At 39.5% G+C, this 27,506-nt stretch overlaps 1 protein-coding gene across 2 annotated transcripts in view; it reads left to right on the top strand.

Annotated features, from left to right (window-relative positions):
* The first annotated feature begins 5,365 nt into the window (after positions 1-5,365).
* HINT4 (histidine triad nucleotide-binding 4) overlaps positions 5,366-27,506 on the top strand; it is a 144,391-nt gene continuing 122,250 nt past the window's right edge. Inside the window, exons 1-4 of one of the 2 annotated variants that reach the window (XM_089382331.1) lie at positions 5,366-5,521; positions 5,634-5,680; positions 25,271-25,347; positions 25,501-25,567. In XM_089382331.1, coding sequence (XP_089238457.1) covers positions 5,462-5,521; positions 5,634-5,680; positions 25,271-25,347; positions 25,501-25,567 — 251 coding nt within the window. In that variant the 5' untranslated portion in view covers positions 5,366-5,461. The remainder of the gene's footprint in view (positions 5,522-5,633; positions 5,681-25,270; positions 25,348-25,500; positions 25,568-27,506) is intronic. The other variant, XM_089382330.1, reaches the window with a different exon arrangement.

The raw sequence follows: 27,506 nt of genomic DNA on the forward strand, positions 1-27,506 counted from the left end.
TAGACAAGAGAATGAGTTGCAGCAGGAACAGGTACAATAGGGGGCGCAACATGCACAAACGGATGAAATTGCGCCTGTACAAGTTATAGATTCATCCCAGCAACTAGCACGGAGCAGACATGGTGAGTGGTGTTATTGGTCACATGTAAGGGAATTTAGCAGCATGCATGTCATAGTGTGCACACATAATGTGCACACTCAACGAGGCAAAGACGAGAAGCAAGTCCAACTAGAGATGAACATGTAGTTGACGGTTGATGCGCATGACCACCAACACACACTGGAAGATCAACATGAACACTATGCATTAGTGTGTTGCCGTTTCGACCGCACCCAAGAAGACCATGCACATGTTAGCAGGTGAGTTGGATGGAGGATCCACACCAATGCACCCAGATGCAACGGAGGCAAGAGTTCACTTCAGCAAGATGTCACCATGGAGCGCATGCACACCATCATGGATGACCAAGCTTAGCATCAGCTCACCACCTTCACCATCACAAGCATGTCAAAGAGTTGGTCTCACCAGAATGGACCTAGTGTCAATGATGTCTTGCATGGCTTGCTCAAGCTGTTTTATCTCACATGGGCACATGTGCATTGTAATGTAACATCTTGTCAAGTGGAAGTTCAAGTGTCTATAGTTGGATGTAATAGTCATAGAGTATATGAAGAGTCATGAGGGTAGATGAACTGTCACAAAGGGGAATGTTAAGGGTCACCCCACCCTTTGCTATAAATAGAACCTCATAACTCATTGTAAAATATTTTGTTGAGCCAAGCTTCCGATAAGACTATCTTGGAGAGAGATTGGATAGTATTGTAACAAGCCTTGGCTTCTCCATTGCGCAGAGCTAGTACATCTCTTTAGAGGAGCAGACGGTTGTGGCTGTAACGTTCCATTGTTTGAACTAGTGGTTGGACATGGGTGTATTGTATGACTGGAACTTACACTTCTTAATATAACAAGAGCTAACACATTTCATGCATATGTTGTATTGTATTCTATGCTATTTGGTTTACTCTAAATGATATATGTATCTGTTTACTTATGCATGCATGTATAGATATATGTGTATGTATGTATGAATCTTTCTGAAATGTGTTGTTGGTTTAACCATCACTTTGGATTTCTAGCTAACTTGCCTTCCATGTTGTGATGCATCTTTGCTCATGTGTTCCCTTCTTAACTGCGTGCTATCACAGGTTTCCAAAGGGTGCACTCATCTCAACCCCCGTGTGTTTGAACCTCTCATGTACCTTCCTTTCCTTGCTGCAGTTGTCACACCCTTGCTACCAACAGAGACATCTTACTTGCCTCTGTGCGAACTTGCGGTCAAGGCATTACCGTACGACCCATTATTGAGACTCCTAGACCAAACAGTTTAAGGTCTAATTGGGACTTCTTACCGGGGAGATCCCCTTGCATGTTGGCGAGTCCAACACTGTCAACATGTCCTTGGGTATGTGGATATATACAGGACACCCAAAGATCCGGAGATGATCTACAGATGGCTTCTTTCCAGTGAACACTTCTTCCAGAGTTTTGTTGTCTAGAGATCTGTGGGGACTTCGATTCTAAATGTAGACAACGATCTTCATGGATTCTCCCTACATAAACTTAGGAAGATCTCGATGATGTAACATTGCTTTCACAATTTCTTCAATGGATCTATTCTTCCGTTCTACAACTCCATTTTGCTCGGGATTGTATGGGACTATCAACTCCCTCTTAATCCCAAACTCCTTAAAGAATGCTATAATCTCTTTGGATGTATATTCTCCTCCATTATAAGATCTTAATATCTTTATTCTTTTTCCTGTAAGGTTCCCCACTTCAGCTTTGAATTCTTGAAATTTTGAAAATACTTCGTCCTTGGTTTTCATTAAGTAAACCCAGGTTTTTATTGAATCATTATCAACAAATGTGACATAATATAGAGGACCTGCAAGAGATTTAGGAGTCATAGGGCCACATGCATCAGAATGAATGAGATCCAAGATTTATTTTGACTGTGAAGCACTACTTCCAAATGGTCTCTTGGTATTCTTGCCCAATGCACATCCCTTACAATCTCCTTCATCATCTTCCTCTAGATTCATAATTCCATCTAGTATGGAACTTAGAGTTGCAAGAATTTTGAAATGTAGATGACCAAATCTTCTATGCCAGAGTTCACACGGGCTTTCAATGTGAACTAGGGCTTGGGCCACATGAGACATTAGTTTGTAAAGTCTTCCTTCTCGAATGCCAATGACTTTAGCTTGATCTATACTTGAGTCTTTACTCGATTCAACGACCTTACCATCAATGAAATATACTCTATCACCCTTTTCTTCTAGACTTGAAATGGAAAGTAAGTTCTTGTGCAAACCTGGGACAAATAGAATGTTGTTGAGGTGAATGTTGTTTCCATCTTCTAGCTTTATCGAGGTTGATCCAATACCTTTCACAGGATAGCTCTTGTTATCTCCAAGTTCCACAGAATAAGTAGATTTTACTTTTGATAAGATCTTCAATCGATTGGAGTGGCCAGTCATGTGCCTTGATGCACCACTATCAATTACCCAAATGCCTTCATCTTGGAATGTGCCAAAGAGAGCCGAGAAGAGACCTTAATCCTTTTCTTTGATTGATACCTTATTTGAAGAAAATAAGAAACTCCATGCTTCCTTGATACCTTTCTTGAGATGGATTGTAACCTTCTTGATGAACTTCTTCATTGTAGAGGAGATCTTCATGATGCCCTTAAATAACCTTAGCTCTGAAACCATGTTGAGAATTCAATAAGATAATGAATATGTTAATTCTCTTTAACTTGATAACTATGTGTTACCTTTTACCTTGTTAGCTTTGTTCCTTATTATTATATTATGAGATACATCAAATAACTACTAAAACAATAAGAATAGTGACACAGTATATAGGCTACAAGCCAGGGCCAAAACCACTCCTCTCAAGGGGAAAACCCTTAAATCTATTCTCTTCTTATGGATCCTTCAATTGATGAATACCATGAACTAGAGACTCAGACAAATACCCTCCAAGATCAAGATCAATTTGGCCTCCTTCTGCAAGATCTTCGACCTCCTAGTTCTGTTCCGAAATTTTGTCTCCCAGTAACTACTGCTGCTCCTCAAGAAGACTTCGATCTTCTTCGTATGGCCTCCTTTCCTCTTCGCTTGCCTTTCCTTGAATCTTAGGGCTAGTGAGACACCCTAAGACACCTTCGCTTTACTTCTTTTCTCTCTTGTCTCCAAGATCGAACCAAAGATGTCCCCATCGCGGAAACCCTAGCTTCAAATTTCACGTGGGAGAGAGAGAGACTTAACCCAAGCACTTCGACTTCCTTTCCTTCCTCGTCATCCTTCTTCTTTTACCCCTTTTAGCCTTCTTCTTCGCATATAAAGAGGTGTGTGAGTGTCTAATGGAGGACAAGTTCCTCTCTATATATAGGCCTCTTCAAGGGTAGACGTGGTTCTTCATGTAGGCCGATTTGACAACTTCTAGGCCAACTTGATCTTGGAGGGAATTTCAACACTTTAAAGGCAAAAACAATTTTTTCTTTACATGATACAATGTACCCATAAGGTCTTCAATATACGATAATGACTCTTAAACCCTAGAAGCACTCAATGTGTGCTTGACCTATAAAATAAAAGGACTTGAGCATGAAACCCATGCTTCAATAATAATTTATTTTCATTTTATATTTTACAAGAATACATTTCATACTTATGGAGACCGAACCTACTTACACATTTTTCAACACAGTGCATGGGCCAAATCAAATTAATTGGAAACCACCAACTAAAAGGATAAGGTCAAGTAGCTTAATGTCAAGCCACTACACAATTGAAGTGGCATTAAGGAGCCTCCAAAGGAATCCTCTTGTCTCACACTAGCTCACTCAAAGATCAAATCTCATCAATGAGCTAAGGGGAGGCAAGACATGGGCTTTGGCATATGAATATCACTGGATTTGGGACCAAAACAAGAGAAAAGCCCAAACAAATTTATGCTATTAATTTGTATAGCAATCTAGCATTCATTTGTGTTAACATAACTCACCATTGAGAACTCCCATAGGACTTCTTTGAGAAGAGATCATTCTTGCAAGGAGAGGGGAAAAAGACATTCCTTTATGGGAGTCATAGGGTCCATTGCTCTATCAACTCTTTTAGTGTCTATGGGATAATTTTGTAGCTCTTTTCACCAAAGAATAAAGATAATTCTTACTTCCCTAACTCTTTTGTTATCTTCTTGTGTTTTCTTTGTTATCACATTGTAACTAATGATTTTATTTAGATTTAGTTGTTTTATTTATTTATTTATGTATTTTTCTTGCAAATAATTTACTTGTTAGCTCTATTAAAAAAACAATAACCTTATAATAAATTAAATTTTAGTCCACCATTATTCCAAAAGAAAACTATTTGATGAAAAAACTTCAATCAATCTAAAATTTGAGATGAAAAATATATAGGGAGAAAAGCAAAACTCACAACAAGGTCCAAAACTTACATTGCTTGATAAAGAATGAAATAATAATTTATTATTATTATTTATATGCTTATAGATTTTATATAATGAAAACTAATGTGGCCTCTACAATTAAGTGATCACTAAAATCCCTACTCATAGCTTATAGTGAAAAAAAAACTCGAATTAGCAATAAAATGAAATGAAATGATATTTTAACGTCCACGAGATTAAAAATAGTCTATGGGACTATTAGTTCCCTGCTTTTTACCTTTTGCAATTCAATCATTTTCTTATTCAAATTGATAATGAACTGGCCCAACTTTCCAACAATTCTTTGGCTGAAAATACAATGCCAAAAAACCGATGCTAACATATTCCCATAATTTTCTCTATGTGTTTGAATGCATCACCTTCCAAAATGAACTGTTTTCCGATTCCACTGCCCCAGATGTGCAAAATGTTCCTCTCAAGCTTCTTTAGGCCTTTGAATGCATCACATTCCAAAATGAAATGTTTTTCCGATTCCACTGCAAAATGTTCCTCTCAAACTTCTTTAGGCCTTTGAATGCATCACATTCCAAAATGAAATGTTTTTCCGATTCCACTTCCCTAAACGTGTAAAATGTACACATATGTTTTTTTCAAGCTTTTTCGACAATCTTGTTTCACACCGAAATTGATGCGAGCTAATTCTTAATTAAACAATAAAAACCTTTAGTTCTTAATTAAAATCAAATTAGATTTTCTATACATATATATTATATATCATAATGGGTTTTCTATACATATATTATATATCATAAATATCATATATTTATGATAGTTAGAAGTTTAACTTTTATGCTTGCATTTAAATATTCACCAACACAAAGTGGACGTGCTGGTTTTACGTACGTTTGGTGGACCAATGACACCAACAATCATAGATATACACATATTCGTGTTTTGACGTTCTGAGAATGGTGGGCAGGGGAGATGATCATGGCACCATGCATATTTTGCCCTCCTGGCCGTCCTGGAAAGCTGCTTCACGAGGTGGGCATTTTTTTCTCTCTTTTATTTTTGTAGTTTGAATGGCAAATTCATGAGCATTCACTCATACAGAGCCTCGCATAATGAATCCATTTGGAATTTAACTTGAATGCAGGATGATAAGGTGATTGCATTTGAAGACATCAATCCTGCTGCACTGAGGTAACTGCTTTCCTCACACCAGTCAATGCTTCCCAGTTCATCTTTGCTTGCTTGATTAATGAAAACCAATTAATGGGTAAAAAGTCCCATGTGAAAGGATCGAAGTACTGATAAACGGTAGCGTTGTCAGTTGGGCATCTTCAAGAAAACAATCCTCAAAATCGAGTATCAGTCTTACATTTAAGAAACGAGGGATTGCTAATTTCCTATACAATACCCTTTGCTTGACAAAGTCATCTGCCTCCCAAGATTTTGCTCGTCTCCGACCTTGCTCACAAGATCCATGAATTGGCCGAAGGCACACAGCACCTGTTTCTGAAAACTCACTTGCCCCAGGGTGAGCATGTTCCTGTATCGTCTACTTGAACATGTTTTCCAGTTTTTCCAATGTGATGAGGATACGCTTGTTCAAGACTCTGCTCCTCGCTCTTCTGCCAGTTTTGGGACTCTGATTCCCTAGACCTCACGACCTCAGTAAATTATCAAAACGTTCTCGGCTGATGAAGGAATTGGCGGTCTAGGATTGCTTCTGCCGCGAATCTGATGGTTCTTCTTGGGATAAAACTTGCTTCCTGGGAACCCCTCCTTCTCTATGTTCTAAGTTTCTGTCATGCTACTGCCATGGACTTCTTCACTAGTCAGAGTGATCAGGAACAGAAAGAGATAATGGAGTCAAAGAGGCTTGCCTTGCATATTTAAGATGACCAACCTACATTGAATTGAGGTGATGACTGGAGGGAATGTGCTTAGCCAGTGTAGCATACTGCCGTGTCTAGACTCTAGATAAATCTGCCATACCCTGGAACGTACTTTGGATAAAATTATAGGAAGCACATAATTTAACGGCTCATAATTGGGCATCAAAAGAGATAGACATAGTTGAGGTAATCTTCACAATTCTGTATTCTCTCTGGAGGTTGCAATGTTCTCTAGCCAATTGGCAACCTGATAGAGAGACCTCTTGATGTGAACGAATTCATACTTCTCGCAGTTCTCCAGATTTTCATTGATCTATGAGAGGTCACTTTAGATTTTCCATGATGGGTTACAGATCTTACCATTAAGGTAGTCTATTATCAGCTTTGAATCACCCTCGAAGATGATATGCTTGTACTCTAATCTCAAGCCCTCTTTTATTTCACACGTCACTGCCACCATTTCTGCTTGATTGTGTGCCTTTTGTTCTAGATATTGGTAGATAATCCCAACCATGTTACCTTAATTGCCTCTAAATACTCATCCCACATTAGCGGGCCCCGGTTTTCTTTAGAGGCCCATTAAAGTTGTTCTTCATCTCCGAGGAGGAGAGGGGTCCACAACTGTTGGCCTTTCAATTGATTGCCAAAGCCCTGTCCTATAACGAAAAGTTGATTGATAAAACTTGAAAGTCATTCATCTCCAGCAATGTTTTTAATGCCAATCAGTGCTGGTTGTTGTATTATGCTCAAATAATTAGAAGCAAGCAAATATATTCCGAGTATTTGTCAGCTGGACTACTGGGGATTTAAGTCTAACTGGGGCTAGTCTGTAGTTTTGGATCCCAAACTTTACAAGGTACTTAGCTTGTCTAGAATCTGGAATAGGTATTTTGTTTGGGTTAGCTAACTTTTTGATTTTGAGCTGTCTAAGCCCAGAGACGAAAAATAATTCCATGCGTAATGGGCACTGACATTCTCATCATGGCTTGGGAGGTCTGCACCAGCCATTTACAACTATCGGACATCACGGTTTATCCATTTACATTTTTTTTTTATTAACCATGGTGGATCGATAACTCATTGTAGTGTTCTAGGCTAGCACCAGAATCAAACCTTCTGGCTGCCACCATACCACCAAGAGTATATCCAATCTGCCTGTAACAAAGATACCAGGAATATATGACTTAGCAAGAACAAAGACGTCCCATATTGACAACGATTTTGCTATTAACAATCCCTGTGACCTGAGGCACTCTTCAAATCATCCCCCCAAAAGGATTTTCTTACATATAGACTATGTGTATATAAATTCTATTCGGAACTATTTGTAGTTGTTATATTTTTGATCTTGAATCTTGTGCAGAGCCCAGTGGCCGAATTCCTCATACTATCAGGAATTCTTGTGCTAAATTTGATGGCGAAGAGCAGCTGGTGCACATCCTTTAAGCCATCCTAGAAAGTGGGTACTAATAAGTGCTGGGTATAAATGTTAAAAGTGAGACCAACTGAAATTTTTTTAATTACACAAAATAATGAATTGATTCGTTTGTTTCGCTTAGGTTCATTTGTTGTATATGATGTGCAACATCTCATGTCTGTGGCTTAAAAGATATGAACTCATTGATCTGTCCCATTTCAAGGGGGGAATGCATTTAGGAGTTTGTATGGATTGCACTATATCTGGCTTCAATTTCAAAGTACTATTGTGCATCCTTAGCTCTCTGTAAATGTACTGAACTGCCGAAAAATATATTCAGTGCTCTGTATGTACCTAAAGAATGGGAAAAATGTGAATGCAAGGCTTTTTTATTCAAGCATGAACCTGGTAAAACCAAGTGAAATCATGTGCCATGTTAGCTCACTCTCACATTCAAACATCCATTTAACTCCCGGCACAGGTTTCATTCATTTTTTTTGGTTCACATGTTTTCCATCTATGTTCTTCTGCAACATCTCACCTTCCATTGGCTCTTGTTGAATTCATATCTTGATTCTTCTTGCACATGCCATTTTAACCTCACTGCCTTGTTTCCTTAGTGCTCACGAGTCACCGCCATTTAAAGAACTTGGTTTACTCCAATATTTTTACTATTTGTTATGTGATTATATTTTGTGGGACTTGTTACAGCAAAATCTCGCACTTCTTGGGATAAAGTCGAAAATCTCAAGTGCAAGATCCTGTGCACTTAGGAGGGGGCCACTGTCACTTCACCAACCCCCTTCTCGCTTTTGGCCAGCTCTCCTCTAGATCAAGGGGGTTCTCCCTTGTAAATCTTAGGGATCTAATGGCCCAGTCAAACCAAGTCAAGATCCCCTAAGGCCTTCACATGTACTCATTACAATGTCTATAGCATAAACTTGGTTTTCCTCAAACTCTGCACCATCAACCCTTGCTTTTGGACTGCTTGCATCCAGTACAACTTTTATTCCCATCAATAACAAATTGCTTCATAGTAATTAACAAGACCAGGTTTTGTACCATTAGAATTTAGAACTAATTTTTATGCCATTAGAGCCGATATAAACTTTTAAAATCGGCCACAAAAGTTGATGAACATATGGGGAAATTTGCCTTCTGTATCGCTTGGCAAATCCTTCTCTTCGTTTCGGCTAATGCTTGTCAACCTTAGGGGGTTGTCCCTAATGTTTGTACCTGTTGTAATTTTTAAATTTGCAATAGATGACTTAAAAAACAGCAAGTTTAAGGTTGTTTGACCAGCAAGTTATAGAAAAATTCGTAAAATAATGTGGAACAGTCCTTATATAAGTGGCAAATACCCAAATAAATAGGTAAAGGACTCTTAATAATTTATGCAAGATAACATTGAATCAAAACAAACTAGAGTGAGTAGATCAATACTGAGCTTTATTCTACAATGGCCAAAAGGTTGGCTGTGTTGCCACTCAAATTAGTAGTGTTGGCAAGGTTCAACCAAGATTGCTACATAGTAAGCACTATTAGGAGTACGCTCAATGTCACCTCAACGTATTCCTCTCGCTTTAGGCTTGTTGCCCACCACATGCGGGTTGTGTATATAGAAGTTTTTTCTCCTAGATGGTCCTCAGTCGGCAGCTAGCAGCCCCTTGCAGCCACTAGATAGTTCAATGTGCCATTGTCTCCGTCAACTGAGCCAACCATGTGGTCCTTCAACCACTTGTCATGATTGTATGTTTGAAGGTGGGCCTCCCGACCCCGAAGGTATGGCTTTTCATTGATATAGTTGAGTAATTTTCCTTACTTGTCATGGGCACTTTGAGGCATGGATTGGTGGGGGTATTCGACGGAAAGAGTGGGTTAGGTCTATATTCTTGTCTCTGCTGCCCGATTTTGTGGTTACCCTTGTATCCTAGTCCCGTGGGATCTCCTTTACCGACCATTGGCTTCAGGGTTGGCACTACATAGGAAATATTGATTTTGGTTGCTTGGTCTTGCTTCCTAATACCATCTACATCACTCCCCTTCCACTCATTTTAGCCCCATTCATCTATTTTCCCATCCAGGTCCACATGTGTCCACTGGGTCCACATAGGGTTAGCCTCCCCTTTCCCTTGTCCACACCTTGGGTCGGGCCTAGAACGATGCCCCAAAGGTTGATGTAGCTAAAAAGAAAAAAAAAAGCATAATTTGACCACTCTCAACAGGAAATGCACCACAAAATGCAAAAGATGGTCGGGACATACCAATTTAACACATGGGCAAAAGCCAAACATGAGCTCTACCCCTTACCCATGGCCATCACCCTAGTTCTTATGGGCCCTAGATGAGCCCCTTCTATCATTAAGAAACCCATGATCGTCCCAACTCTTGGTGGGCGATGAACCGCCCCACCTTAAGGGGGTATCCACTACTACATATTACACATCATGCTCTCATCCCCTGGAGCCCCGAGCAATTATGAAGAAAAATCAATAAAAGACAAAAGGCATATGAAGAAGGGTGGAAAAACAAAGGCCGAGGTAACTCGTACCACAATTTTCTCCCTCCGACACTCACATACCTAGGTGTGGGCTTCCCTTATTGTAGCTACCCATGAACCATGACATGTGGTCTGGATGATTTCCCCCGATCCCCACTCTGATCCATTATTATATCGTTTCCACCTACCATTTGCGGGATGTACCATGGACATGTCACCCCCTTTAGAGGTTGAAACCACCTAATAGGGTCCTTGGTTAACCCCTGGTGAGCTTGGAGACACTTGTACATGCCAAAGCCCACTATGGAAGGGCATGCCACGATGAAGTGCCCCATTGATTCCATGACTTATAAGCTCTTTTACTTAATTATTCCGATGACTTGTTGTATTGGAGGGCAAGGGGACGCATTGGATCTTATGCAGGATTGCAGGTGGGTATCCATTTGGGGCTTGGTCTCCTTATACGGGTCCTAGCCCTCCAGAGGATCACATTGGCACTTTTAGGATGAGCCTTGAGAGCCGGGACTCCACCATAGCAGAGATTACTTCATGGATCCCCAACAACGCTCATTTATTGTTCGTGTTCCACCTTTGGGATGAGGATGATGTACTTGGTTCACCATGCCCAACCGGCTCCACAGTTGCACCATACACTTGGTAGATGTTTCAGGGTCTAGAGGATTGTCTCCCATTGCAGAGGGAGGGCTTATGTCATCATCCCGACCCTTATAGATGGTCTACAGGCATATTCGATCCATTTGAAGATCCATGCAGACATCCTTGTGCCCCCACACCCACTTGGGAGCACCACAAGTTCTTTCTTGGAAAACAAGGGTCCAACCCCTTGTCCACTATGTTTGGAGTCCATTTCTACATCATGACACCCCTTGGACTTCATTAGGCCTCCTCGAAGGCGCATTGACTCACTTTATTGATCATTCAACCCTCTTGAGAGGCTTATTCTTGTATTATTGAGGTATTTGGTGGGCTTGCCACCAAAAATATTGTTATTATGCACATTATTTTATTCTAGGGCCATTTTTAGTCCAAATTAGGTCATTCAAATCCCTTAGAGGATTGTATAAATAAAAGAGAGGCATTCTCTCTCAAGGACCATCACTTGGATTGGGTTATTTTTTTCTTGTGAGATTTTCACTATTTTTCTTGTAGGATGAGTTTGGATGAATGGATGAATTTTGATGTTTGGATCTATTTCATTTTGTCTTGGAGTTTCACTATTGGCATATGTTGATGATTGGATATACTCTTTCTTACATGTAAGTGCTCTTTTAATGCTATTCTTGTTATTTACTTTTGTCACATGCATGTTGCTGGGATTTTCGCTATACTAGGCTGAAATTTACTGCTTTTCTTATGCGAAATTGTGGAAATTTGATCTTTTATAGCATTGCATCATGTCATGGGCCATGTATGAATGGGTTAATGTTCCTAGGGATAATTTATACATCTCAATAAGTCATCATTTATTGCAAACTGAAGTATAAAGTCCTTGTAGCCGTTGTTCTCATGCTCTAAATGCCATGCAAAGTTGTTGAAGGCCTCCTTGATTGGGTGAATTCTTCCCAAACCATAAATTCTCCTTGACTCCATCTCTCCGAAAGGACAAGGCACTAATCTTCCATTGGTGATCATTTTCAACTCTTATTCTTTTCACCTCCCTCTTTTTTAGGCCTAGCCTACATAGGTCACATAGGGCATCAATTATCTCATAATCTATACATTCAAAAACTTCGATTTTTGGCCCACAATTGCGCTGAGGTTTGCTCTAGACACCCTCCAAATTTGAAGCAAATCCAACGGTGGGATCTCGAGGTATAGCAAGCCCTAGATGAAAGACCATTTCTTGCCCCAGTGTTCCCTTGGCTAGTGTCCTCATTAGGATCATTGAATTGAAATCTCAAAGAAAATTTGTTCTTTGATCCTCTTCTCCTCCCTAATTAGGTCAAGCCCCTCATTTGGTGATCAACTCCACACCCTTGACCTAATTTCAGGTCCGCTTGGTCCCATGTGGTCTCACAACCTGTTGACGCCAATTCCATAAAGATCACACAAATACCAATTCTCCATAAGGATTTCCAAGCCTAGGAATCATCATTGCTAGATATATTCCCAAACCCTAGCCTCGAGTCCTCTTAGCCCTTCCTAAAGAGCATATCACCTTGCTTCCCAAGCAAGAAAGCCATATAATTGAGTCTCTCTTATGAATAGGCCTTAGGAATCACTCCTTGCCCTCTCATTGTTCTATTCATTTAGTGATTCGCCTTTATACTGGTCTCCTCCCATCGGTGAAAGTCCATAAAGAGCAGGGAGCTTTAACCGAGGTGATATTGCTCCATTGTTTCCCTTGACCTAGTAGTTTCTCTATAAGATCCCCTCCTAGTACCCCTGCTAGTTTGAGCGGTAACAAGGCCAATTCCCACTAAATGCCACGTGCGGTATCCCTACACACAACAACTTAACTAAAGAACTGATAGACCCGTGCCTAGAGGCAGTATATGGAAGAGGTAGGAGTTAATTAAATAACCAGATTCTGATTTGATTTATAATGTAGCATCAAATTAATATTGCAGAACAATGGAAAAATACTCACTATGCTAGGAAAATGAGCTTGAAACACCACAAATTGAGTATGATAGCTTCCTACCACAATAGAAGATAAAATAGAGTTGTTATACCTGTTCTATATAGCTGTAAGAAGACAAAGTACTTACTGTTTAGACCTGTAACTTTAATATTTATGAGTAGTGCACCAGGCCAACAAGCACAGGGCCACTTCAGGGGCCTAAAAATAGCTTTTAGTGAACCTGAAACTCAAAGCACTTAATTGGAGGTGTCAGTAGTATCAAAGACCTTTCCAATGAGCAGAAGAACACTAATTTTGGATAAGCAGTTTGAAAGATATTTAGTTTGCAATGCAACTATCCAGAAATGAGCTCACATCCATGAGGGCTGAAAATTGACTTGGCCAAAAACAATGATCAGACCTGCAAATCGTTTTGGACAATCAATAATATGATTTAATAGCAATAGTTAGTCAATGAAAAACCTCTTTAGATCAATTTCAATGGATACAAAGATTTTATCTTGATTTTCACATATCCCAAGGTAAGGGTTTGGCTCCAATCACTTCTAAGTGCTATAGATTATTTCCAGAACCTGTAATTAGCTTCAAAACACCTGGAAATGTAATTAGTACAATAATATAAGGCAAATTGGTAGGGCCCGTACAACTTTAGGGCTTAGGGCGTCCCAAAGTTACAATTTTTATGGTGATTTTACCAATAAATAAGTCAATAAATGCAATGTAAACCACAATTGAGTGAAAATATTTACTATTGAAATATTCTTTTGGATATTTATAGGAAATAATTTTTATTTATTTGAATATTGCTGCAATATACTTGAAAATTTCACACTTTACAGTATATATAGGGTTTGGTAGTTGATCCGAGGCCTAGAGAAGGTTTATCTCATCCTTGAGACATGCGAGGGCAAGCACCATTTTTGATGCCTTCATTTGGGACAGTCTACAGGCTTATTTATCATCAGGAGATGCATGAGACCACTACTTGTGCCTCAAAGCCACTTTGGAGCTCCACATTGAGACATGCGAGGGCAAGCACCATTTTTCATGCCTTCATTTGGGGCAGTCTACAGGCTTATTTATCAGCAGGAGATCCATGAGACCACTACTTGCCCCCCGCCCCCGCCCCCCTTGTCTATCCTTCATTGAGCCCCACACTCATTACGACACCTTTAGGACTCAACAAGGCCCTCCAACAACCTTCCTACACCATTGTTTCATCATTTCAGCTTCATTTTGAATGGCTTATTCTTCACTTTATGAGCTATTTGGTGGGCTTGTCACCAAAGATATGTTATTTTGCACATTGAAATAATTATAGGGGCATCTTAGGTTAATTCAAACTACTTAGAGGATCATATAAATAAAAGTGACTCTTATATGTGAGAGCATCATCATCCCTTGGATTCTTCTCTTGTAAAAGAACTCACACTTTTTCATTAGAAGCTATTGGAGTATCTTGGATGCACTATGATATTTGGAGTTGATTTTTGATCTTGTCTTGGAGCTACTTCTTGAATATGGATGGATATATTGCATGATTATCTTGTAAGTTCTTTTGTTGATGAAATCTTTCTTTTAAAAATGTCTAGTGTATGTAATAACTGCAACTAGTGTAAATGCTGTCGTGCCCTAATTTTGTTGAAGAATTTTTTTGGAAGCTATTTGGTTGGCTCTTGCATATGTTACTCATGATATAACATGCAATGAATGTTCCTAGTGATGAAATGCTATTTTTCTTCACGAAACTCCATATTCTAATAGTAGGTAATTGTTGAAGACTGGTAGCTAGGGCATCAAATTTTGACCTCCTTGAGGACAAATTTGGCCAATCTAACGCATCTAGGACTCCATAGCCCAAAGGACTAGGCACTAGTCCAAGGATTTTGGTGATCAAACTCCTCTCTCTCCATATTTTCTCCTTTTAAATTTCGGTCCTCTAAATGCTATGTCACATGGTTCGGGTTTGAGTTCGAATTCGACAACAATTAAATTCGGTTCGAGTTTAATTTTCTGATAAGGTTCAAATGAGGTTTGCCATATATATATATATAATGAGTTACATATTAAATTTAATTAAATTTATGTTAAAGTTAACGATGTTATATTGAAGGGTCAAGTCCCACTAGCACCACTGGTTGAGGATGGGTCTCGTTAGCAAGGTGACCTAGTATCAAACCTCATGGGGGTGGTTATGCCTGTGCTAGGGGGAAGAGACATGCTATATAATCTAGTTAGCTTAGGGTTGGTGTGGCCCAGGACGGATGCGATCCCTGGGTGACTTTGACGAATTAGATGCCCCTGGGTCGTGGTTTCTTAAGCCACAAGTCAAGCCTGGTGGATCACATACAACTTGACAAAAAAAAATGTTATATTGAAGGAACAAATTCATTTGTATTATAAATATAAAAAGTTTCATATATAAATATTATATTGGGTTGTATATTAAATTTAAGTAAATTATATATATATATATATATATATATATATATATATATGAATTTGTTCCTTCAATATCAATATACTATTTTATAATATATAAACAACATATATTGTGAATTATTTATAAATCTGTGATAAAATCTAATCATTAATTTATAATTCATCATAATATTATTATTTTTAATATATGTAGAATTACAAGTATATGAAGTGAATCATAGAAATGTGATTAAAATTATAAAGCGATTAATGTCATTCCTCTTTGTGCGAGTGCAACTCCGTCCATGGTCACTCAACACACATTTTACCTACGATAGTTGGCTCTTGGAGGCACGATGGTGCTCATACAATATGCGCTAAATGTCTGTGCACATTTATGTTATAATGGTAAATTTGAATATAGATGACCCAATGACCCAAACTGATTTAGTAAGGCAAATTAAATTTAAATGGTTGAATAGAGCGCTGGAAGCGATGCATTCGAAACACAACTGGAGATGTGGTACGTGATTTATGGCAACTGACTATTTTCAAGCTCCTTGAGCCAGAGAACACTGTACATATGCATTTGAAAATTTGAATATGAAAAAATCTTATCTAGGGTTTCTGGATGTGGAGAAATAGAGAAATACTTAGTATGACAATACATATAGGTTGAACACGGATCTTTGGGCATTCACGCCGCTAAAGAATTCCGACCAACCTATTCGAGGACTTGCGCGAATTTACAAGACTTTAAAATTTGAAGAGATTCAAACTCTAAAATTAAAATACTACGGACTCTGTCATGTAAAATAAGGTAGGTGGAAAAGAAAACTTGAACCCAACATTATCGAACTTGATTGAACTTGAAGATAATTTTTGAGGTTCATCGAATTTCGAACCTCAAGGTTCAAATTCGATAAACCCTGTGACATTGGTAGGGCAGAAATCTAGGGCTTGTAGCGAAATCTTACGGAGGTGATATTTCGGGAATCTGATGTTCCAAACATCAAGCTCAGGGTCTAGGCTACCTAGCTCCAAGTTTGGTGGGCATCCATAAAATCTCTTGCCCTAGGTGCTACTCTAAGAGGGAAAGCTTAGGTCTTTTTGTCTCACCTTGGGGACTTTCTTGAAGGTTATATGAGCATAGTATTCGTTGGAATAAATCATAATAAACCCTTTCTTCTCCCTTGCCTTGACCTAGTGAGTACCTTGGAAGTATTTCTTCCCACGATTATTGTTAAAATTGGCAACTAGGGGCAAACTCCATGTGGGTCATCTTATTCATGGCTGATAATATTTTTATTAGATTCCTCTCACATAGAAAAACTTTTGTCGACGCGTTTCGAACCAACCAATGTGGTTCATTGTCAGGACAAGTTGAATGAGCAGATCTCACTTTGCACATTAAATAGATAGGGCTGAGTATCCCATGACTCAATTGTAACGGCTAAAAAGACAACAGCTCAATTTGACAAGATAACGGCTAGTTTGACTATGATAAGGGGTATAATTAATAATAATTTATATATTATTATTATTATTTTAATAAGAAAAAATCGGTTATTAATATTCAAATTAAAATGTAAGTGGACCATGTTACAAATATATACTAGAATAAGTACATTAAGTAAATCATAAAATAAATTAATTGCAAATATATTGATAAATATAAATTAAATTAAAATTATAAAATAAATTAATTTAAAATTGTTAGAAAAAAAAATTGATATGGATCACAGAAGTCTCAATTCAATAGATTCCTCTCGTCAAGAGGTGTAAGATTGATTTAAAGATCATCTGATTCCGATAAGTATTTATGGAGATATGAATTTATTTTGATTATGGAATAATTATCAAGCCGACCTACAACTCATGTAGGCTTAGAAGCCCAACAGTCGCATCTATTCAATCATCAACAGTTGTGTATAAATACTGGAGGTCTTTTCCTCATTTGGACTCACTCAACTCATCACATCTCTCTCTCTCTCCTGCGCAGAAAAGAGGCTCTTCTCCCACTGCGCAGAAAGAGACTCTTATCTCACATTTGTGGAAGGAAGGTGCAAAATTTAGGGTTGCAACTGCGGAACCAAAGTTTGACCGGCGTTGACCATCAGTCTGCCTCTCAGAACTATCCTATAGGTGAATGTGGATCCCCTCTGAAGGCCGCATTTTTTGGTGAAGGAATCAAGCCAATCCGACGGTCGGTTTGCAAGATATTGTCTGCCCTAGTTTGGCTGATCTAGGTTTTGCTGCTGCTGATGTAAATTAGATTTATGTACTATTTCTCTCTGCTGAATTATTGAAGATAAAGGAAGATTTGATCAAAGGGTTTCCCCACATTGGGGTTTGTCCTTGGCTAGCCACCACATCTTGTGTCTCTTGTCTTGGCTTGTTTTCTGTCGATCGTTTAATGTTATATCTGCACTTTACTTTATGTACGTGTGATTGCTAATCTGTGGATAATAATAAGAAAGATAAGTAAACTGTTATAAGCATAGAACATACCTTAACTTAACATGGTATCAGAGCTGAGGTGAAGACAAAGCCTGAGCAAGAGCAAGAGCAATCACCAAAGAGAAGATTGGCAAGGCTATCCTAAAAGAACTATGGGGTCCTCAACACTCTTCCCTGCCGAAGACAAGCTCCGTGAGAAAGCTGACTATCACGGATGGAAGATGTCTATCGATCTAACCTTAGAAGATCAAGGAGTGTTGGATCATGTGAGAGGCAATATTGTTGAGCCTCCATCAAATGCACCCGCTGCTGCCAGGAACAAATGGAAAACCGGTGAAGTCAAAACAAAGAAGATCATCTGGGACTCTATCGACAAGCGCTTGGTGGCCTACATCTCCGACCTAAACACCTCCAAGGAAATCTACGATAGACTGGTGAGTTTATTTAAAGTTAATGATGCAAATCAAGTCTTGTTTCTTAGAAATAAGATGAAGGAAATTAAGAAGGGAAAAGATGAGAGTATGCAAGCATACTTCTTAAGAATCACTGAGATCAGGAACAATCTCCTATCTACTGGGGAGACTATTACTGATAGGGAAATGGCACTCACGACTCTTGGAGGATTACCATCCGAATGGTACGTGTTCAAGACTACTCTTCTAAAAAATAATGTAATTCATGGTTTCGAGGAATTAATGGCTAGATGCATTCAAGAATAAACAAGGGTAGAAGAGCAAGAAATGCCCACGCCTAAAGGTCCTCCTACTGCCTTTTCCTCTCATGCTAAGAAAAGAAATAATTCCGGGACTAAATAAAAAAGAAAGGCTGGACCTAAGGGTGGTAGAAAAGGACGATGTTACATTTGCGATAAAGCAGGTCACTATGCAAGGGAGTGCCCTGATAGAAAGGACTCACACCGAGACAATGATCAAAATCCCTCTCATGGCAATCAAAGGAATGGCAAATTCAATAGCAAAGGTAAAAGGAGTGCTGGAAATCAAGGAAGAGGAGAACCATTCAAGAAAGCTAGAAATTCCAGGTATGAATCCAACATTGTTGAAAATAAGCAGGATGAATATTATCTACCAGCTGTTCTATCTATCTCTGCTCCTTCGGACTCAATGGGAATTTGGCTCATTGATAGTGGTGCCTCAAGGCACTTCACTGGTTACAAAGAAGTTCTCCATAATCTGATAGTGAAAGAAACTAACGTGAAAATTGTTCTTGGAGATAATATGAAATATCTTGTGAAAGGTGTAGGCAATGTCTCTCTTAAATTGAATCAAGGTAATACGATCCACTTATAGGATGTATTATATGTACTTGACCTCAAAAAGAACCTGGTGTCCATCTCGGCAATGGAAGAAAAAGGCCACAAGGTAACCTTTAGCGATGGCAAGGTACGTATATGGAAAAATAATGTTAAAGATGCCTTCACTCTTGGGTTTCGAGTTGATTCAGTATATCAGGTCGGTGGAAGTCCGCTAGGTGTCATGTCTTGTGACACATCTTTTCAGTTCGAACTTTGGCATCGAAGGTTTGCCACCTTCATTATAAAGCTCTACCCGATGTAAGACAAATGATGACAGGGATGCCCGAATTCCGAGTAGAGAAAGAAGGTGTATGTCTGGGATGTACCGAAGGAAAGCTCAAAAGAGGACCATTCCCCTCAAGCCCAAGCAAGACCTCCGATATATTACAGTTGGTTCACTCAGACATATCTGAGGCTGGCATTAAGAGGGAGACTACTACACCATATACTCCTGAGCAGAATGGTGTGGTGGAAAGGAAGAACCGTACGATTGTGGAAGCTGTCTGTGCCATGCTCCATGATCAAAGATTTCTGAAGATTCTATGGGCAGATGATGTAACAATGCCCCCATGGATCCTATTGATCCACCTGAGCCTTCCTCTTCTAAGAAGAGGCCCTCTTGGCTTAGGGGGCTACTAGTCGATGATGCTGAAGGACACACTGCACCCCGAGGAACTTTCCATGAAAGTAAGAAACCCAACAGGTATCAGGGATACTTGACCATCATGAGCACGATCCTGCAAAATGAGCCTTCATCATTCTCAGATGCCGTCAAGCATCAAGTATGGAAGGATGTTATGACTGAAGAATATGAGTCTATTATGAAGAATGATGTCTGGGAAGTAGTTCCCAGACCCCAGGATAAGACAGTTGTCACTTCTAAATGGCTTTACAAGATAAAGCATGCAGCAGATGGAAGTACGGAAAAATATAAGGCTCGTTTTGTCGCTCGTGGCTTCTCCCAGAAGGAAGGTATAGACTATGACGAGATATTTGCACCTGTTTCCAGATATACCACCATCCGCTCGATCATAGCCCTTGCAGCTTCACAAGGATGGAATCTACATCAGATGGATGTCAAGACAACGTTCTTGCATGGTTTGATCAAAGAAGAGGTCTACGTGGATCAACCTGAAGGATTTGAGATTTATGATTGAAAATCTCATGTATGTAGGTTGAAGAAGGTTCTCTATGGGCTGAAGCAAGCACCCCGAGCATGGTATGAGAGGATCGACAACTACTTGATGAAGCTGGGATTCACTAGGAGTGAAGCCGACCCTAACCTCTACTTTAAGGTTGAAGATGACAAACCTCTCATACTAGTGCTATATGTGGATGACCTCTTCCTAACAGGTGCAGACCCTCTCATTCACAAATGTAAGAGGAAGTTAGCTTTTGAATTTGAAATGAAGGACCTAAGACTGATGCAGCATTTCTTAGGACTTGAAGTATGGCAGAAGCCAGGGGAAATTTTCCTATCTCAAGGAAAATATGTGGTGAAGATATTGGAAAGATTCGATATGGTGGATTGCAAGCCCGTAACTATCCCGTTGGAGTTTGACTTCAAGAAGTTAAGCGGTAGTGCTGCTAGACCTGTTTTGCGAAATGCCACTGAGTATCGTCAACTCGTCGAAGCATTAATGTTCTTAGTGAACTCCCGTCCAGACATATGCTTTGCAGTCAACACATTGAGTCAACATATGGTTGAACCTCACCACATACATTGGATTGGTGCCAAGAATCTGTTGAGATATCTTCGTGGCACAATCACTTATGGGTTAAGATACACTGCTGGAGATGTGAGACTACTTGGATATACTGATGCTGATTGGGCAGGCAGTGTGGTGGACCGTAAGAGCACTTCCGGGTGTTGTTTCACCTTGGGATCTGCTTCGATATCCTGGATGAGCAGGAAGCAGAAGTCGGTGGCTTTGAGCACCACCGAAGCAGAGTATATTGTTGCTAGCATGGCCTCCTGTGAGGCAGTTTGGTTGCGAAAGCTCTTCAGTGAGCTGTTTGGATTTACATTGGATACCACCATGATCCTATGTGACAACTAGAGTGGGATTCGTTTGTCAGAGAATCCCGTATTTCATGATCGCTCCAAGCATATCGATACTAGGTACGACTATATTCTTGATATAGTGCAGCGAGGAGCAATAAGGCTCCAACATATCGGTACAGATGAACAGGTCGCCGACATTCTGACAAAGCCCCTAGGGAAGGTCAAATTCCCGACTTTCGGAGAACAACTTGGTGTTGTTCAAAGACCCTTTGATGAGGGCCCCGTACGATGCATTGAGATCTGGGAGCTCCGGGGGGTGTGGGGTACTTCTTGGAGCGACATATGACCACAGGGTGATTCACCATCCCCTGGTGGTATACATGTACACCCCATGACGACTATGTAGCAGGATGATTGGTTCTCCTGTGAGGTTTGGATGATGTGTTCTCCATGACGACTATGTAGCAGGATGATTGGTTCTCCTGTGAGGTCTAGATGATGTGTTATCCATGACGACTATGTAGCAGGATGATTAGTTCTCCTGTGAGGCCTGGATGATGTGTTCTCCATGGCGTTTATGTAGTAGGATGATTAGTTCTCCTGTGAGGACAGGATTGATTAGTTCTCCTGTCGAGGCATCCTACCCATGCAGTCTGGGACTCATGGGAAGTACCTCTCATCTGATCAATGAGCAGGGAAATGAGGATAGGGAGCATAGTAGTACCGATGGACGCATCGCTGTATCTACCGTACTCCCTATGCTAGGATGACCTTCATTGATCTGGGATCAATGATACTGGTCTGGGACCAGTGGTACACACTTTGAGATTGATTTTGAGTCAGTATGATACATCCTCAATCATTTCTTCCTCTTCATAATTTGGACAAAGCAGAGCAGAGTAGAACAGAGCAGAGCAAAGCAGATCAGAACAGGGCAGAACAGAACAGAGCAGAGCAGGCAGGATAGAGCAGAGCAGAGCAGGGGTCAAGCTGTACAGGGCAGTGCATTTGATGGATGAATAGTAGCGACCGACAGACAGATTGCAGATGGAGTTCTCCCTAGTTGAGAGGGAGTGTTAAAATTGGCAACTAGGGCCAAACTCCATGTGGGTCATCTTATTCACGCTTGAGAATATTTTTATTAGATTCCTCTTGTTGGAGAGGTGTAGGATTGATCTAAAGATCATCCCATTCCGATAAGTATTTATGGAGATATGAATTTATTTTGATTATGGAATAATTATCAAGCCGACCTACAACTCATGTAGGCTCAGAAGCCCAACAGTCGCATCTATTCAATCATCAACAGTTGTGTATAAATACAGGAGGTCTTTTCCTCATTTGGACTCACTCAACTCATCACATCTCTCTCTCTCCTGTGCAGAAAAGAGGCTCTTCTCCCACTGCGCAGAAAGAGACTCTTCTCTCACACGTGTGGAAGGAAGGTGCAAAATTTAGGGCTGCAACTGCAGAACCAAAGTTTGACCAGCATTGACCATCAATTTGCCTCTCAGAACTGCGTTGTAGGTGAATCTGGATCTCCTCTGAAGGCCACATTTTTTGGTGAAGGAATCAAGCCGATCCGATGGTCGGTTTGCAAGATATTGTCTGCCCTAGTTTGGCTGATCTAGGGTTTGCTGTTGTTGGTGTAAATCAGATTAATGTACTATTTCTCTCTACTGAGTTATTGAAGATAAAGGAAGATTTGATCAAAGGGTTTCCCCACATTGGGGTTTGTCCCTGGCTAGTCGCCACATCTTGTGTCTCTTGTCTTGGCTTGTTTTCTGTCGATTGTTTAATGTTCTATCTGCACTTTACTTTATGTACATGTGATTGCTAATCTGTGGATAATAATAAGAAAGATAAGTAAACTGTTATAAGCATAGAACATACCATAACTTAACAATTATTCATAAAACCCTAGATAAAAGGCAATAATTTCGTAGATCTCTCAAAGGAGCAAAGAGCCTCTTAGAAGTGTTAAAAGATCACAAAGAGCTTCCTTGAAGGATTCTACCTCATCACCTGGAGTCTTGACCTTAGGAATACCTATCATCATCATCATATCTAAAATCTTGTCTTGATCTTTTCGTCTTAAGGCTTTTCTTGGAGAGCATGTTAGCTTCCTTGAAGCATTGAACCATTATTGTGTCTCTCCTGGAATGGGCTTTTTAGAATCACTTCACACCTAAATCATTGATCTATTCATTCCAAGTAATTCCCTTCCTACCGAGATTCCTCCCATCGATGAAATTTCGTAAAGAGTAGGGGACCTTGACTCAGGTGACAGTGGGTCATTGTCCCATTGTTGTCACTTAGTCTAGTAGTTTCCCTTTAGGTTTTCCCTTCCTTAGGGCCTTGCTAGATTGTGTGGTGATAGGCACATCCCTTACAAACTCCTTCATGCTCTTCCTTTAATTGTGGCATACCAATAACCATTTGATTCAATGATGGCAATATTTTGTAATGGAGGTGACCATACCTTCTATGCCATAATTCACAAGGGTTGATATCTAAATTTACTAGAGCTTGCGGAGGAGGAGTTAGAAGTCTATACAACCTCCCGTCATGAATCCCAATACTAGATCTCTTTGCCCAAACAATAAATTTGCCATCAACAAATGCCACCCTATCACCTTTATCTTTTACACAGGAAATAGAAGGTAAGTTCTTTTTCAAACCTGGAACATAGATGATATTGTTGAGATGAATATTCCCACCAGATTCCAGCTTCAAGGAGGTAGATCCAATCCCTTTGACCGAGTAGCTATTCTTGTCTCAACTGAATGAGAAGAGTTTCCTTTTGATAGAGTTTTAAGTTGATCACGTTCCCCTGTCATATGCCTAGAAGCTCCACTGTCAATTACCCATGTACTATCATCTTCAAAGTACCTGTAAGAGCGGAGTAAATATTTCCATCCATGACTTCTTTATATTGCTTGGAGATGAACTTGATGATGCATCCTTTAATAGATTCAAGGAGACTCCTAAGAGTCTTGAGACCTTCCTTCATGTATATTTCCATTGGAGAGGGAGAGAGAAGATAGCTGCTTCAAGAGTGCCTTCAAACAAAAGTGCCAACAAGATGTGATCTTTAAGCTTCACCTCAGCTTTGATACCATTTTGAGAAACCAGAGTCAAGTAGATAATGATGATTTCTCTTAACTTGATAATTACTTGTGAATATTTGTTGGCTTCTTATTAATATTATGTTCTCTTCATCGAGCAACTACCAAAATCCTAAAGATCACTAAGAGACAAAGAACACCAAACGTTAGGCTTCAAGCCAGGGCAAAACCCCACAAGGGGGAAAACCTTAAAATTCTCTTCTTATAGAATCAGATCAAAGGGAGATATCCAAGACCCAAGACCAAGATTGCCACAAAGACCCAAGTGAGCCCTCCTTCAAATCTTCTTCAACCAAGTCAAATTCAATGGAAGTCAACACTGGTCAAACCTTGTCAAATCTGATCAAAACACAGAAATTCGGACCTGCAATTTCACAGAGTTGCCCCAGCACCTTTGCACGCGTGGACAGAGACAAGTCAAAAAATGCGAGTTTTCTCTCTTCTTTGATTTCTCCTCTCTTCTTTGACTTTGCTATCTTTATTCTTCTATTTGGCACAGAAATCGATGTGTGTGATGAGTGGATGAATGAGGTCGAAATGTTTTCTATTTATAACTGTTCAGGAGGTCGAATAGATGCCTTTTCTAGGCCAACTTGTCCAGGCAGGGCCGACTTGGTATTGTGAACGATTAATTGACTTTTGACTCAATATATATATATATATATATATATATATATATTTTTCAAAGTGTCCAAATAGGACTTTGACTCAAAATAATTTTTCCTTTTGACTCAATAAACCCTCAAAGCATGAAGAACATGCTTTGACTAGAATAACAATAATAATAATAATGAATGTAATAAATGTATAGAATAAGTACATCAATGATACATTTGTATTACATTATGGAGACCGACACTAGTTACATTTTCAACAAGGAAAGCCTATGAAAATGTGAAATGAAACATGCATTTTCAAGGTGTAACATACTTATTAATCATCTTGCTGAAATTGTTCACTAATTCAGCCTATGGACCTTATTTGCACGTTCATTCCTGTGATTGCCATCTTCCTGAGTACTCTGTGTTATTCTATTTGCCACAGGCATTATTTAGTTATTCCTGTGGATCATATACCAACAGTCCGGGACCTTCAGAGAAGAAAAGAAGATTACACTTTAGGTAAGAGCAATTATGTGGTGAGTAGGCTGCATGCAGTGACAGTCTGTTTGACAAATAACTTGTTATGGTTGTATACATAGAATTTTATGCATATTAAATTATTAATTGAGGCCTTAAGCATATAAGATCTGGTAATCCCTTTTTCTATTGCAGTGGAGGACATGCTCAAAATTGGGCAATTCTTGTTGCAGAGAGATGCACCCGGAGCTGTTGAATACAGGTTTTTTCTTAATTCCTTTTTGTAATTCCTAATTTTTAGTGAGAAGAAATAAATAAAGGGGACATGAAGCTCAAATTTGAATTAGCATCCTTGGAAAATTCAGTTGAGAGCACTGCAGATTATTATCTCTGATTTTTGGGTTAGAAACTTCAAACAGGTAAGAATAATAACACCGGAACAGCTATGCTGATCTCTCATTTCCATGAAAGTCATGGATGGAATTGAACGAAATTTGAATTTCTATTACTTCTGCAGGATCAAAAATTCAAAAAATGAGAAAAGTGGGTATAGTATCTACTATTTCGCTTTCAATTTTTGTTTGTCTCTAAAACTCAGACTTTTCTGTTGTACCACCTAGCAGTCAAGTAGTTCTTGTTGAGAGTTTTTTCTACTGATTTAAATTTTGTACAATTTTTTGTGCGTGTGATTTGTACATCTCACAGCTTTCATCAATGCATTGTTTTTCCTGGTCTCGTATGTTAGGCAGATGTATTCTTGGCCAGTTGTTAGTATTCTGTTGATGTTGGAGTTGATGTATGTAGGGCTTGGATGTATCGTTTACTGCTTTAGACTATTCTTGGAGATTGCAGTGTATGATTGTCCTATACTGAGTAGATTTCTGTATTGATCCAAATCACTCTCTCTTGGATAAATCTCTTCTAAGGCTGCTTCTTCTCCGGTTACATGAAACTTCCAGGAGGTTTTTGGGACCAGGATTTTGTACACATCCATCCTCACAAATTCCCATTTCCAGAGGCAATTAGAGAGCTTTAATTTCTTGAGATTTTCCTCTTTGCTAGCCAAAATTTCTCCCTACTATATCACTGAGATTGTTTTCTCCATCCTTTCCATCTCCAATCTCTATGGAATATTTCTATTCAGAATATCAGTGTCTGAAAGATGCAAGTTGCAACCCATTTCTTCCAGTGTTACCTCAATAAGGGTTGTTCTCTAACTGTTCTGCATGATGCCAAAGTTGTTTAAATTCTTCTGATATCTGTCCTTTCTTTGTTACACTTACTGCCTTTTACAATTTTGCACGGATATAAGAGATTTGAAACTGCAATCACTTTGAACTTCTCTTTGTATCACCAATGTTTTTATTTTGAACCTGAGGACATCCAATGGCGTTTAGAACATTGGTTTAAACATGTTCATCTTGGTCTTGTTACCGCTCAAACTAGCAGGGGATCCTATAGAGCAACTACTAGGTCAAGGGGCAACAATGGAGTGATAGCCCACTGTCACCTCAGCTAAGGCTCCTGGCTGTTTACGGACTTTCACTGATGGGAGGAGACCTAGTATAAGAGGAATCACAATAGTGAATATGTCAATGGAAAGATGAAGGGTGATTCCCAAGAGAGACTCAACTATATGGCTTCCTTGCTCAAAAAGCAAGGTGACAGGCTCTCTAGGAAGGGATAAGAGGATCTTTGATGCTAGGGTTTGGCAATGTGTCTTGTCAAGAGGGTTCCTATACCTGAGAATCCTTATGAAGAAATGGTCTTTATGTGATCTTTGTGCAATTAGAGTTGTAAGGTTGCGAGACCATACGGGACCAAGTGGACTCAGAATTAGGTCGAGGATGTGGAGTAGATCACCCAAGGAGAGGATTGACCTAATTATGGAAGAGAAGAGGATCAAAAGACAAATCTTCTTTGAAGAATTAAATGCAATGATCCAAATGAGGACACTAGCCAAGGGAAACCTAGGGCAAGAAATGATCCTTGAGCTAGGGCTTGCTATATCTCAAGATCCCACTGTTGGAATTTCTTGAAATTTGGAAGGCCTCTAGAGGAAACCCTAGCTTAGTTATGGACAAGATATAGAACTTTTTTGATGGCCACAATGGGAGGAAAATGATGCCCTAGGTGACCTATGGAGGCTAGGCCTAGAAAGAGAAGGAGAGTTGAGAGAGATATTTTTTAAAAGTGAACAC

This window comes from Pinus tabuliformis, chromosome Q (genome assembly GCF_031772625.1).
Source record: "Pinus tabuliformis cultivar Carrire ecotype Pingquan chromosome Q, CPIR1, whole genome shotgun sequence".
In the NCBI taxonomy this organism is placed as follows: domain Eukaryota; kingdom Viridiplantae; phylum Streptophyta; class Pinopsida; order Pinales; family Pinaceae; genus Pinus; species Pinus tabuliformis.